The following is a 15,571-nucleotide window of genomic DNA, read 5'->3' as shown; positions in this document are numbered from 1 at the left end:
GCGGATGATGTAGTCTCAATGGGTCTCTTGTTGATGATCCTAAGTACCTAAATCTGCACCCTGAAATGATGCAGGTCGAATAACATTAGAACATTGAGTGTACGAGTATGTAATAGGACTGAATAACACAAATAACTGAACTGAAAGGTTGAAAATAACTCAATTGAAATATAGTATAAATAATGATGAAAATCATTTAAGCTCTTATTGTAGGAATGCAATAATAGTAAATACTACTGAAATATATGTATAAAAATATACTTTACTTTACTTTACTGGGAAGTTTCTCTAACCGACAACCATCACTATGAGCCTAGTGATGATACAACGTCTTACCCACATTGCCAGAGCCGCCCTATACCTTATCAGAGTATAAAACGCAACTGAATTGTTGGATCCACTTGTTTAAAACTTGGGAAGAGCAAACGATATTGAAAAGGTTCATAACAGCCTAGTTAGTGTTTGACTCTATGTTTGTACCCTGAATGCTCATGAACAATTATTTCTCGCTCAAAAAGTATATTTGGATTGTTTTCATCTATCCAAATTGTTGCAACTTGATTTACTGAGGGTGTGTTGTACACTCGTTGATCCAAAGAGGCATTTGCAACAATTCAAAGTTGCAAATTATGGAAACTTGATTGGTCTTTTAGTTGGCGAAATATTTGCGCATATGGGCTTTCCTCCATTACCTGTTTGATCTGTTTTGTGATTCTATAGGACAGAAGTCCTTCTTTCACCTTTGATATCTTGTTGGTCAACTCATTGTCTATATCAAACAAGTATAGTTGGAATTAACAGGGATTGTTATCACACGGTACCAATGATGGTAGATTGTGATAAATTTGATCTTATGCCCTGAATGTGTACACTCATTTTCTTGCAGATGCTATTTCCTTATCCAGGTTAACACCAAAAAATGTAAAAGCAAAGATGATATTATATGCACAAATATTTTTGCGAAACTTTATAACGTCTGCAGTAGAAGCCACAATCATTTCATATCGTTCAGTCAGAGATTTAGTCGTTGCCAATTTGATATATCCTCTTGCACAACAGAATGTTGGAGGTTCATGTTCAAATCTTTTTGCAGCATAATAAATGCATTTTGGGACGATTTTTAACACGTGCAGATATGATAAAGATAAGTTGTAAGCAACAGTTCCTACATATATAAATATGGTGGGAGATGTATGTTAAAACTCCAATTTCATAAAGGTATTGAATGTTCAAGTTATGTAGGATATGAATAGGTTATTTCCAATGTACCTCCAGCTTCAGACTCTTCAAATAGTGCTCTAAATAGCCAATTTATTTTAGGTTGCTTCTTCAAACGTGGATGTTCATCTTCTAGATGTGTTATTATTTGGCTTGCTAATATATATTTTTTCACCTTTCGCAATGCACTACGCAATCGTCTTTTCTCTATAAGAGGAAGAGCATTTTATATATTTAGACAAAACATGTAATACTTATATATGTTTGTATGCAAATGTGTTCACCATATACGGACTACTCATGTATCTAGAATTTTACATGATTATCTAAGTTCTTACCTGTGTTTCTTATATCATTTTTTGTGTGGTTGTAATGACGATCAGCTTCACTGGTAGAAGGAATGGTTTTTTCTTATCACCTGTTGAATTTGACATAACAAGACAATAGTTTGCAATGGTTATTAGAGTAAGATAGAGTGAGTAATATATTTAGTACATACATGAAAAGTGTATGTAAAACATTAATTTGTGAAAAGCAAATGTAAATGTAGGTTACTTAAGTAGTGGGTCTTAAAGAGAGGCAAGTCACACATCGTTAAACAATAGAATTTGTTGGGAGGTGTCTAAGATCTCACATGTATAGTGTGTTTGATCTATTGTTGTTTTGGCATGTTGATCAATGTTACGTCCAGAAGCAGTGGATTTACCTTTATCACCTTTGAAGTGAATTGAACAAAAGGGTTAAATTTAATTCTGAACTATGATAAGTATTAAACATATTAGATATACCTCGATGTTGGTTGTGTGTCATTTGTTGATTTGGTGATGACAAATTTTGGTCGATGGTGTGACACTTCTCTTGTCTTGTCCCAATGGGCATATGTCATTTTGCAATGATCTAGAACATAGCGAAATCATTAATGATATTACTGTTTGAAGTGTTTAATTTGACATATATAGGCAATAGACACCTATTATTCTGTAGTGTTCATTTTTCTATATATAGTTAAGAAATACATATAATGTAGGATGCATGGATACCTTTTTAGTTGTATGAGGTTTAGATTGCTGCAAAATACTGTAGTTGGTCTATTTGGAAGTAAGGAAAAGTAAGTTACTAATAAAAGAGATGTTAGGTGAAGTTGTTCATTGAGAAAAGTAAAGTAACTTTTAAAGATTAGTATTTGGTAGATAATAAGCATTGGTAGTTAAACATAAGGACTTTTTAAATTAACTATATATTAGTTTTTTTCCACTTTAATTTTATTTTTCATCGGATGTGGCATGAGGTTTTTTTCTTTAATCTTACTGGTCCTTTTTCTTTGTAGTTGAATTATTAGGGTTTCATCCTCACTTCCATCTAGTACATTCTGCTTTCCAACCTCATGTATGCTCACTTTCAGTGGATGTTCCTCTACAGTGGCTTCTTTAACCTTCTTGGTCCTCTTACATCTGTTTTTTTTTTTTTGGATTTCAATCTCGATTTCAACAGCTGCAATATCTTTTTCAACATGAGGTATCTCCGCAGCTATCCCTTTCATCTTTTCATTATCTCTAAGTTTCTTGATCCTCTAGTTTCTTTGTTTTTTAATCGGAGTTTCAACTTTGATTTCAGCTGCTGCAAATTTCTTTGGAACCTCATGTATCTCCATAGCTATCACATTTATGTTTGTCTCCACCTTTGAAAAGTTATGATCAATCTTCATAAGGATACGGAATTATTTCCCCTTACTCGATACCAACTTATGATAGTATTCAGATTCTTCTTTCTGTGCAATAAGAAACCTTTATATGTTAGTATTTCAGTAACAATACGATAACGTTATTTATATGGGCTGATATTTTATAGAGTAAGTGATTTGCCTTTTCAGATGTAGGGTAAACATAGTCTTTTACGTCACAACCCAAATAGTATTGTGCCGCATCAAATAATGTAATCCTTAGAAATTGATCCTCAACAGTGACATCAATCTTTAACCGATATCTAAAACACATTTGAAGATTAGTATGACTTTATTTATTTGATAACTATATCTTAAATTCATTTCAATAATTACTCATTAATTGCTCATTTATTTGGTGGAGTAAGTAATATTTGTTGATAGTCGTTTGTGTAGTTTACCTCTCCTCATAATCAATATCTTCAGTCCTACCGTAGGTACAAGTTGCACTATTACTTATAACAGTAACTCGCCTGTAGCATTTCTTGCAAGCATGATACCATGGGTCTATGTTACTGTCAGTGTTATTGTCAATGCCAGAAACTGTAGCATTGAACTTATAGTACATGTCCTATACGTAAATTAAGAAAATCACTTAATTATGTTTTAAACATATAATTTGAGTATACACTGGATTTTGCAGAGGAAAGTACCTTCACAATGGCAAGTGAACCGTTTAAAATATTAGTATTTCTCACTTGGCGGACTGTTTGCATTAGTCTGCTTGGCATTAGCCTTATGTCAATCTTTTGTGCCTTCATGTTGTCTTTCCTATAATTTAAAAGTAATGAATACAAACCATCAATGACATAGTGTGTGGGGAGGCTATGAATAAGTGCGAAGAAGCATGTATTACTTACCATTGTTGGAGATTGTTTGCTTTTTCAAATTATAAATTGATTAGCAAACTACTAATAGGAGTCGTGGAAATGACAAAATTCCTATTTTGCCAGGAGTAATTAATTCAGTGATACTTTTATGTAGTTTGAAACTTGATTCAAATATATCAATTGAGAAGATTTATACCTAGATAAAATGGAGGTTTTCACATCACAAAAGGCAAGCACTGATTTGTCACTTTCAAGGCTCTGTAACATTTGTCCTTCGATTTCAGCAAAGTCTCCCCATAAAGTCATGACTTTTCGATCATACCTATATATGTAAAAAAAAAAGGATATCTTTATGATAAAATCTTAATAACGTGACATATCTATATGAAGGATGCATAGAAAGTATAAAGTTACCTTTCATCTATAACGATTACTTCTCGTCTTATGCTTCGTCCTTCTTCATTTAATGCTTTTACTTTGAGTAAAATACTCACCAAATCTAAATAAAAATGTATTATTTAATATAGATTTTCTTCATGGGTGTAATACACAATGAACATGTAGTGAAATTTACCGAAAAAACTCCCATCAGTGATTTTTCCAGCTTCATCAAAGGAAATAAATACATTCGAAAATTGTTGAGTCTTATATTGACTTTTGTCCTCAACGACCTTTATGTTGTTCATGAATGCTACTTCTAGGTAATTATGCACAGATAAAAAGTTTGGTTTAGCTTCATTTAACTTTCCATTTATAATGTAGTAACTTTGATTAAGTGCAAAAGAGTTGTTCCAAGCATGAACATCTTTGTTGAAAAGAATTGTTTGTATTTTTGTTCCTTGTGGTAAGAATCATAATCAGTAGACTCTCAGTCAACATATTAAGTAATGAATATAATAAGATATTAAAATACAGTACCTCTTCGTCGACGAATATTAGTTGCCAATGAATACCCTCATCATTTGTATTTTTGTACTCTTTGTTAAGCTTCATCGAATGATTAAGACTTTAATCACCCACTCAGTTGCATATTTCTTCAAACTTGCTAATAGGTAGGCATTGATTTTCGAGCTCTTCCACGCTTGTCATTGTATGGATGTAGTAGCTAGGATGTATTAATACAATATATATTTGTGACATAAATGTGAATTATTTCTATCTAATTAGTATTCTTTAGGTCAAACAATAAAGATGCTCAAGAATAGAATATTCACCAAACATATACTAATTCTTATTTTTTAATTTTAAAACCGAACAACTTCAACTAACAATAGTATAAATATCACGTTAATTGAAGCAAGTAAATACAAGGTGGAGAAATATTACCAATTTTGGTGGTGCCGAAAGCAAGAAACATGTTAAAAGTATTACAACATGAAGAAATAGTAAATGTAATTTCAAATTGAGATAAATCAATAAAAAAGAAAAAAATTATTGTAATGAAAGTATTACAAACGAAATGACTTCAAAACGAAAAATTTTGGCTGACAATATTTTGACTTGTTATGGCAATAACTTTATTTGTTGATCCTTCTAATGTTTTTCAACTACTTAGGAAATATGTTTAACTGCCTAATAATTGATGCTCAAATAACTAGTCAGCTAAATAATATTTTGAAGTTCAATATATTTGGCTAAACAATCAACAAGGAAATCCATTTAGAGAAGAGTCTTTTGTAACATGGACCGATCATTGTTAGGTGAAAGTTTATCCACACTGGGTGTTTACACAAAACCAATGAATGTAAGACATACATCTTGCATATACACTTTTTTAACACTTAACTACGGTTAAGTGATATGCATTTTTACTTTGAAAATTGTTGATTCTTAAGGTTAATTCATTTGATATGAAAAAATTAGCAGTAGATTAGTGACAAAATTAATAACTAATTCAGTTTATTTGTTCCAATGAAGTACTGCTTACATTAAAGCAATTTTTTTTAAAAAAAGGTTTGTATTTTAATAAAAGGTATGCAACACGACATGAAAAACACTTTACGTATACAATCAAAAACTAATTTATGTCTCCTAGTTATAGTTTTGGCATTAAATTGTTGATCCTTTAGGTAGTCTTGGCTAATCTGTGGGCATCTCAAAGCGGCAAAGCGGCAAATCAATTTCCTCAAACCAACATTCAAGAAGGTTAACTAACACCTAACATCTCATCCAATTATGCATATAGGCCCAAAGAATTTCCCCTATATAAACCCTATAGAGATGATTAAACTCAAATCAACTCAAAACACAACATAATTTCCTTGTAAAACAAAGTCATCTAGCAAATTATACAACAACGGTGCCTTTCAGCAATTGCTCAATCCTCTGCGTGATCATAACATTATTTTCCTTATCAAACATCACCACAAGTCATGCTGCTCGTAGCCTACTGCAACTTCCAAATTTGCCAATGATCCCCTTGTTGCCTCAACAAACAATGCCACAATTACTTACTATTCCTAATTTACCAACATACGTTGCCACCATTGCCAAGCATTACATCTTTGCCAACAGTTCCAACAGCTAATAGACCATTTCCATCGTTGCCTACGTTTTCCTCTGTCGAAAAAATGACTTTGCCTCCAATGTCTGCCAATATTCCTCTTCCAACATGCCATCATTTTCGAACATTCCCACAAATCCAACACTTTCACATATATGTTGTCGTTAGTTTTTTGGGTGGGTTAAGGGATTTCATATGTTTTTTTTAAAAATAAAATGAAATACCCAAGAAGGGCCATTTATTAATAAACAAAAGGGAACAAAATTCTAAGCCCAAAAGTGGCCAAGACCCAAATTACAAATTGGAAACTACTAAATTAAAAATAGGCAAGAGCAGTTGAAGGGTTTAAGAACTCCATTAATAGATCCATCAGGAATCCTTAGCAACAAATTAAGATGACCGCTGGCAACTTGGTTTATTCCACACCATCTCATCTTTTCGACCACCATTCTCTACAAACAACACTATGTTCGGCTTGTAATCACTTATACGTCAAAAATTCTCACTGACGTTATGATTCTACCCCAATGAAGACTTCTTCAACATGATTGTGGTAGATCTATGCTGGCTCAACAAGGATGTGGCTCTGTATCTCTACATCAAAAAAATGGACCCCCAAATGAAGGTAAAGTTACCTCTGATCCTATTCAAAGTGAAAGATTTGAAGCTCCATTTACTTTACTTTTCAAACTATTAGTTTATCCTCTCAACAGATTGAACCCCTAAGGAGTTGATACCACTGTTTGAAAAAATAACCTTCCAGTTGAAAAATAAAGTATCTAGAATTTACTGAAGCATCACATATGTATTTGTTGAACTTTCGATCATTATCAACTTTGTGTTCCGTAACCTGTATTTTGTACTCTTTTAATTCTTAGATTTGGTATATTGTCCCTTTCCATTTGAATAATTGTTTGTGCTTGAAGAGGAGTTTCCTGTAAATTTGAGAATTGTCTTCGGTGTACCTGCAAAATCAACAGCATGGTTAGCAAAAAAATTCGCCAGATTGTTCCCTTCCCGATAGGTATGCACCACCTCCACTTCTATATCCATCATCAATCTCTTTATGTATCCAACATCCAACGATATCAACCAGGGGACCTCCCAAATTCCATTTATGTGCAACACTTACAGGTGAAACGTAATAACTTGGATAAATAAATAAACAGAAAACAGGGAAAACAAAGTGGCTATTGATAAAGAAAAAGATAAATTTACGTGAGATCACAGAAATAACAATATCAAGAACATAACTACTCATGATAAAGAGAATGAAATGAAATAACCTAGATAAAGGCATACACGGTAAACAGGGAAAACAGAGCAGCTTTTGATAAATAAAGAGGAGAAATTTTTTTTACCCGACAATGATGTATTTAATTGAGGCACAGAAAAGAGAAACATATTAATGGACAATGACATGTTGTTGGGGGGAATTATATAGATGAATGAAGTATACATAAAGGTTTGAGAAGATGGAAAGATCACAAAATGCAAAAATAATCACAGCAGATGAAGAGATGTGGTCTTATTTTCAAGTTATTAGTAGTAGTATTCATTGAATTGGGTTGACCATTTAAAATTAATTTAGCATAAATATCAAAAGATATGAGATATATGTTATATTTCGTACACATATTTAGTAGAGTAGTGGAAAAGACTCTTAGTGACATTATTATTATTTATTTAAAAGATTCTTAATTGGTTATTCAATATCCGAAGGGTATTTTCATTTTGGATCCGAATTAAAGCAATGGAACTTGAGAGTTGGAAAAGGGCAGTTACAGTGATCGAGGGAGATTGAGCAACAACTGTACGTTTCTGGAGAATTAAATTAGGGCGGAGATTATCAACAAATTTAATTTTTAATAAATTAATACTTAAGTTATACTGTAGGGTCAAAACGGTAAATCAATTTTGGGGTTAAGCTCTTCTTAGTTATAGTAATATATGATATATGATGGTATGATATGATGATTATTTGACTTCTGCGACATTCTAAAGCTTGAAATTGATAATGCGAGAATAAGGCATGTTTTATTAGACAATATAACCTATAGCTGAGTACTTTTATGCACAAAACGCCTCATAAATGTTGCCTTTTTTCTTTTGGTATATATATCACATGTTACTACTATTAACAATAGTTAATAGCAATGTTTTAAAAGGCGGGGGCGTGGGACAAGCCGTTTTACTTAGCATAGGGTGAGACATAAGCCTTGAGACGTGGGGCGTAAGCCTTATGGATCTTTAGATTTTTAATTTACAATATATAGTGTAATAATATAATAACAGAATATTATAAAAATACATTAATAGTTTTAAATAATTACAAACATGATCAAAGAAACTCATAGAAAATAAAACTTATAATATTTTTATTATACAAGTATAAATAATCTAATATCTTAACTTTCTAATAATAAAAGAATCATTATTTCTAAAAATATATTAATATCATAATATACAATTTACCCCCCCAAAAAAAGATAATCAATAAAACTTATTAGTATTATAATAAAAACATCACTCTATCATGGATAAAAATAAAATTACTTTCGAATAACTAAATAAAATATGATAATTTTAAGGCATATGACAAAAACATGAAGACCAATGATAAGTGAAAAACATAAATTTTAGCTATGTATTTTTAAAAGAAATGTTACGTAATATACAATCAGTCTTCCTGTGTTACCAAATAGTAAATATGTGATACTACAACTTGTTATTTGAGGACTCTCAATCTTCTTATTTCTATAAATTAAAAAACGATTAAGTATCATTCACTTATTAAGAATTATGTTGGTCAACAATGTTAACAAAAGAATTTAACACATAATTTATGTAAGATTTGTTAGGCAAGCCCCGAGCATTGGGTGTTGGGTGTGCTTAGGGTGTACAACTAGATGCTTAGAGTGTAAGTGTTACAGAACTAAGTCTCACACTTGAGTCTTGAGGCGTTTTGCTAGAGATCCACCCGAGGCAAGTCCCAATTGAGTTCTTTAAAACACTGGTTAATAGTACTGGCTCTGGTCATAATGCTGTGATGACCAAAATGGTGTTAAGGCTTTTTTTCCTTTCCAAATGACACATAACTTTGTTATAATGAACAATTATTACCATGTATAAAAATTGATTGAAAAAGACTTGTTTTGTTTTTGGTAAAGTAATTTAAAAAGAGTTGATATAGTGGATCTTCTCCCCCTCATATAATTCATTTGTTTTTCTCACTGCCGTAGTTTCCTAATGCAGGTCAAAATACTTCCGATGTCACAACTGGGAAATGGAATAGTACAAGAATTGGATCTTCCGTGGAATTGAAATTGAAATGTGGATATATGTAATCGTGCTGAGTCATGCAATCAAAAATCAGTGTTGAAAAGCCAAAGTATGAATGGATCTGTTTGTAGGAATGGAGAAGTAGTTGTATCTGCTGTTGAATTGTCACAATATTTCAGCGATGGAGAAACCCTAGCCTTAATACAAAATGTGAAATTGGCGACACCAAACTAGTAATGTTTTCAAGAGGTTCCCCACTCCGTGTGTTTAGTTTCGGTTTAAGTGAGTAACTAACTAACTCACTAATTACTTTCATTTTCCATCAATACTACTTTTCTCACTCAATGCATATGCAGCCGGATACCTGGTTCTCACAACTACTCCTATTCTTGGAGTTATTTGCTTCTGCCATGGTTCACATATGTCTATTTCTAGGTTTTGTCAGGTATTTACTTGGACTACTCCATGCATTTATTTACTTTTCTTTACAACTCTTTCAAGTTTTTCTTTTCTGCAGCATTCTGGTTTATCTGATCTTAATCCTGGCAATGCTGTTCTAATGGACAGTGGTGTAACCATAGCTCACTGGCGGAAGCTCTTCTTCCAAAAACTAGGGGTAAGGAATATGTGAGGTATCTAACATCTATTCTTCTTTGCCTCAAAATCTCTCCTCTTATTTATTTTGATACCTACATTCTTTCAAATCTCTTTGTATTTATGTAATCAATTTTTCTTATGTTCATGACATATCTCCAATTCAATGTTTCCTGGTATGTACATCTGTTTTGGTTCTTGGAATCATAACTATTTTGGAATTACTACGTAATGGGAAACATAGTTTGCTCAGCTAGTCTTTTTGGGATCACATGTTAAATTTCTTTAGGAAATTCGACAAAAGCTTTTCTAAGGAGATTTGGGATTTACGCTTAATTGATTGATTGATTGAAGGAGAATTTGGAAGACTAAACTGGATAATTAGCAAAGACAAAAAGGAATTACTTCTTCGTTAAGTTAGTTCGATTTAGAGAGAAAAGTTGCTGTAAAATTGTGAAGGAGAAAGATAACAGTTTGGATCACTAAATTTAGCATTCCAATTTGTTTTCACATCATCTATGGGAAGGTAGAAGTGGAATTTGCAATTTTTCTAGAGTTATTATATATGGTGACTTTGTACAGTCAACTTAGAAAACTTTCCACTTAGGTTTTAGCTGGATTAAATACTGTCCGTATAATCTATAAGTTAGTAGCTATCTATATCTCTGAACTAAATGAATATTTTCTTATGAACTATTGGCTTTCTGATCCTGATAAAATGTTCTCTGCCTGCAATGGTTTAATTGATGGAGCACCTACTTTTGAAAGCTTATGTAGTATTATAATTTTAGCATACATGTGCGCAGAGTTGCAAGCTAGACCACTGTTTCTAGGGTTGTACGCACTAAGTAGTTTGGTTTTGATCGTCTTTTTTATTTACTGCAGATGTTAAGAACCTAGATTCTCTATTTTACTATGTCTATTGGTTTAAAGTACTTATTACTGACATCCATTTAATGCACAAGCGCCACTAATGGTGATCTTTTTATTGTTATTTAGATTAGGGCTCCTGAAGATCATGGTGGATGGGACTGGCCTGAAATATTTCCAGTGAGTACTAGTCCGGCAGAGTTTTATCCATCCCTTCCCAATTCATCTCCAAATTTTGAGCTGTCCGGCACATTTGGAGCTTCAAATGGAGCTAGACAGTCATGGAACAATATGTCTATTTCAAAGAACCCTCAGCGTCCACCATTGTCAAACTTAGATGGGATACAAGACCTGGAGAATGGATCTTCATTTCCTTTAGATTATATTGGTTCAAATTCTAAGGACACAAATACTTTCAATTCTCTTCCAGATCTCAAAATTTCAAAATCGTTCGGTATCAACAGTGCACTATTGCAAATGGACGGAAGTAATGTCTCCTCAAGTATTGAGTTGAGACTTGGGCATCCATCCCAGCAAAGCAAAAAGTTGGGAACTTTAGCTCCACAAACTTTTGAGTATCATTCCATTGTCAAACCAATGGAATACCAACAACCATTGTTTCCAGAGCCCCTTATGCATAAAGGTCTGTTATTATTTGTGAATTAATCCCTTTAGTTCTTGATATCTCTTTAAGCTTACACCTGTCAGTGTCACACAGCAGTTGAATCACAGGCAGTGGAAGAAAGCAAGTCAAATTTTCATATGTTGAATTCGAGTTCAATAAGTGGAAAGTGCCAGCCAGACCTTGTCAACTCCGCCTATGGACTCCACAATGCAACAAGTGAATCCAGAACTAGAAATTCCATATTTCCTGTGGTACAAGCGCAGTTCAAGGGTCCTTCAGAAGGACTACTGTACTCTGAAGATATCAAAAATATGGTTAATGGAAGTCATACTCCACCCAGAGAACCTCAGTGTAAATCCCTTACACTAAAGTGCAACCAAATTGATTTTCATTGTGCTAGAGGTAAGATGACTAATAAGGAATTTAATGTTGACGCTTCATGTGCTCTTGGACGTGGGAACAGTGATAAAGTTGTGGCCAACAATATTGTTAATTTACACAGTGCTGCTGAGTTGAACTTTGGACTCTACTCCAAGAATTACAAAAATAAAAGGACTGTTAAGACAATTGTGGAAGGGCTTAGTCATAGCAATCGCTTGGCCTTACATGAGAAGAACCTTCATTCATGCAAGCCCTGTGGTATTATGATGGATATGCCTGATGCTCAGAACACCCTTAATTTGTATGGGAAGACATCTTTAATTTCTCATGATGGACCCTTTGATAATGGTAATATCAGGTCTGTCTGTAAACCAATGTCTACAGCAGCTCCACCATCGCAGGCAGTCCCGTTGGGGTTTCCATTATCAAGTTCAACTCTAATTGGAAATCAAACTCTAGAACTATCTAACAAAGAGTGTTTGAATGGAAGGCAGGTTAAACTCAGTGAGAATCCAAGACCGCAAACATTGCATCATAGGTTGGAGGTTCCTACTCCTGCACCTGTCAGTTCCTCTACCACAGCCTCCAAAGGGCATATGATATGCAGGAATCCTTTTTACAAAGCACCAACATCCAGAAACCAGTTATATGAACCCAATGTTGTGAATATGTTACATGCGTCTAAGACTGCAGCAGTATCTACCTTCTCTGGTGTTAGTGATTATGTGGGAAAGCATATTCAAACTATAGCTCCTATTACTGGTAAAGGACTGCTGTTTCCTTTTCAGTTTTCCCTCTATCTTATTTGATTTGTAATTGTAATGAATAGGAAGTTTATGTCCATCCAGATCAGCTTGAAGGTTTTAATTTTTCAGCTTTATCACGTGGAGCATCGCTTCGTGCTCAAGACTCAGGAGTGTACTGTCAGTTTTCCTCTGATTTTAATGCAGTTCACTGGCCTTACCTAAGGTAACTCTAGTGAAATATTTTCTGTAACTTTACTTATCCATTTGCAATCAATTCTGTCTGTTAGTGTCGATGTTTGGTTATAACTCTGCCCTTGGCCTGAGTCACCCTAGAAGATAATTAATTTGTTGTATGCAGAGATTCAGTATGTACTACTCCCTCGCTCCCAGATAACTGCCATAGTTGAGGACTCCTCTGATGTTCCCTGGCTTTACCCAATTTATTTCCCTCAAGCTGATGAACATCCTCCAAAGCTGTTGTGTCCATTTTCAGTGCAAGCTATAGGACCAGTCGAGAGCAATAAAAGGCTAGAAGTCAACTCAGATTTATTTCAAGGTCGTATATGTATGTGTAGTATAACCTCCACTTCAAATCAATTGAATCAATGCATGCAATGTTGCTTCCACATGCCTATTCATTGATAACCGAAGCTCTTCAAATAAATCTCCTCGGTACTTGAACTTGATTCATTAAAGCCGGCAACTCCATTCAATTAGTCAGGCATAAGCTGTTATGGTCTTTAGGGAAGGATCGATTCACAAGGCAATCTATAAATTAAGCTCGTTAAAGGAGGTCGAAACCTTAGAGTTCAATGGAAGAGAGAACTTTGATTTCTTGCTTTTTGCTAAAGTATGACTTAATGATTTATTCATCAGAACCCCCTTTAAATAGGAGTCTTATTACATCAATAGGAAGTCTAATTCTTGTGAAAGTAGGAAATCTAAATCCTATTCCAAGCGAATAACTATAGCTTAACGCCTTAACCTAATCCTTGTGAAACTATTAAACATAAATCCTATTCTAGAATAATAAAGAAAGCTACTAAAATATGATTAAATAATAAATAAATCTACTTTAAAATATAATTAAATACTTAATTAAATGGACTTTCCCTCATCCACAACATTACTCCCCTCACGTTAGAAGAGCTTGTCCTCAAGCTAAAATTTCAAGGAAATCATCCAGAAAATCAGGAATAGTATCAACTTAATTATCCAATTCCAGCCTTAGCTTGAAGTTGACATTGATAAATTTCAACTCTATTAGTTTGCTGAAGCAGGACTAATTCGCCTATTAGGTTGCTTAGAGTTTAAATTATTATAGAGATGACACTAGGTGATTTCCACTTTAGAACTATGTATGTAATTAAGGCATTCTTCCCATCAACCTAAACCTTGGTGGGAAGAGATACTAGAGGGTGCGAGGTACCCTCAAGCTGGTTTGGGTACCACTGTGGGACAAAAAAAAAGATTGAAAAAGTTGCTTCCCAAAATGACTTAGTTTGTTGATAATACATTTCTAAAGTTGTATGGGACAAGGGAAATTGACTAGTGCTTATGTTTCAAAAAATAAAATTCTTGGATTGTGGCTCAACTTTGGAAAGCATACCTCAAAACGGATCTTAAAATTAATTAATATTGAGGACAACAATGTATATATGCAATCTTCTTTTCTTTATTTCTATAAGAGATGATAATCCAACATGTGTAGATTGGTGAACTTTGAAACATTATAAAAAAAAATGAATGGTGAACTTTGAAGCAAAATTTCGTCAGGTGGCAACAAATTTATTTGTGCCAAAAAAAAGAAAAAGAAAAGATTGATATGAAACTTCTAGGAGTACATTTTCTCCCAAACTAAGTCTGAAAAAATATGATTATCCAATGCACCCAAGAGTGTAGCCTAGTGGTCAATGAAGTAGGTTGAGAACTATGATCTCAGGTTCAAATCTTAGGGAGGCAAAAACGCTAGGTGATTCTCCCATCTATTTATGCCTTGGTGGACAAAACCTGTGTTGGTGGGAGGTAACAGGTATCTCAGGGAATTAGTCAAGGAGTGTGCAAGATGGCCCCGTATCATGGCTATATCAAAAAAAGGAATATGATTATCTAACCAAGAATCATATAGAAAATGTGGATTTTGTATAACTCAACAACTTCCCGCACGTGCAATTCATCTCTAGAATTCACATCATAATTTTAAAATTGAGATGTGAGTGAGACTAAGCTTGCCAAATGTTAGCTCTGATATGCTGTTGAATTGTGTAAACTAATTCAGCTTAAAAATTGGAATGGCAGAGAGGGACCCTTTTATTGATCTCATTATGTCTGTAGTATGCCCTCTTCCTCTGATGTGTGAGCGCAATATTTTTCCTCTTGCACCAAGCACATGGAGATATCTCGTTGATGGACTGCAGCGAGACTCGAATCTAGAAATTTGAAAGAATTTGGGCACATCCAATCCAAAACCTTAAGGTAGTGGTTGGAGTAATACAAAATATTTATGAACCCTTTGCCTATTGGAAATATTTTTACTTTTACTTCAAAGTAGAAAGGAGGATCCTTGTATGATGCAATCTAGTTTTATGTAAGGAAAGGAATGCCAAATGTTTCGAAGGGAAGATGGATAGTGAACAGCAGCTTAAATACAAATGTTTATGGCTTTTAGCTTTTTGTGCAATGAGTAATCTCGCGGATGTAAAGGATGAACATAGCATGATAAATTTCATGTAATCTTTGCAACAATAGGGATCTCCTTATAATACTTGTACTGTCTTAGCACCATCTTAGCGCTAAGCTTTT

General features: G+C 33.7%; 1 protein-coding gene across 1 annotated transcript; it reads left to right on the top strand.

Annotated features, from left to right (window-relative positions):
* The first annotated feature begins 11,217 nt into the window (after positions 1-11,217).
* On the top strand, positions 11,218-12,218 carry LOC125828036 (uncharacterized). The gene is made up of 3 exons (XM_049507337.1): positions 11,218-11,660; positions 11,736-11,993; positions 12,106-12,218. The coding sequence occupies exons 1-3, from the start codon at positions 11,309-11,311 to the stop codon at positions 12,156-12,158; spliced, it is 663 nt and encodes a 220-aa protein (XP_049363294.1). The 5' UTR covers positions 11,218-11,308; the 3' UTR covers positions 12,159-12,218.
* Positions 12,219-15,571: the final 3,353 nt, after the last annotated feature.

The sequence above is a fragment of the Solanum verrucosum genome, unplaced genomic scaffold (genome assembly GCF_900185275.1).
Source record: "Solanum verrucosum unplaced genomic scaffold, falcon-dt-bn FXZP01000136.1, whole genome shotgun sequence".
Classification (NCBI taxonomy): Eukaryota; Viridiplantae; Streptophyta; class Magnoliopsida; order Solanales; family Solanaceae; genus Solanum; species Solanum verrucosum.
Note: the sequence above shows the minus strand (reverse complement) of the source record. Positions and strands in the feature narration are given on the sequence as shown.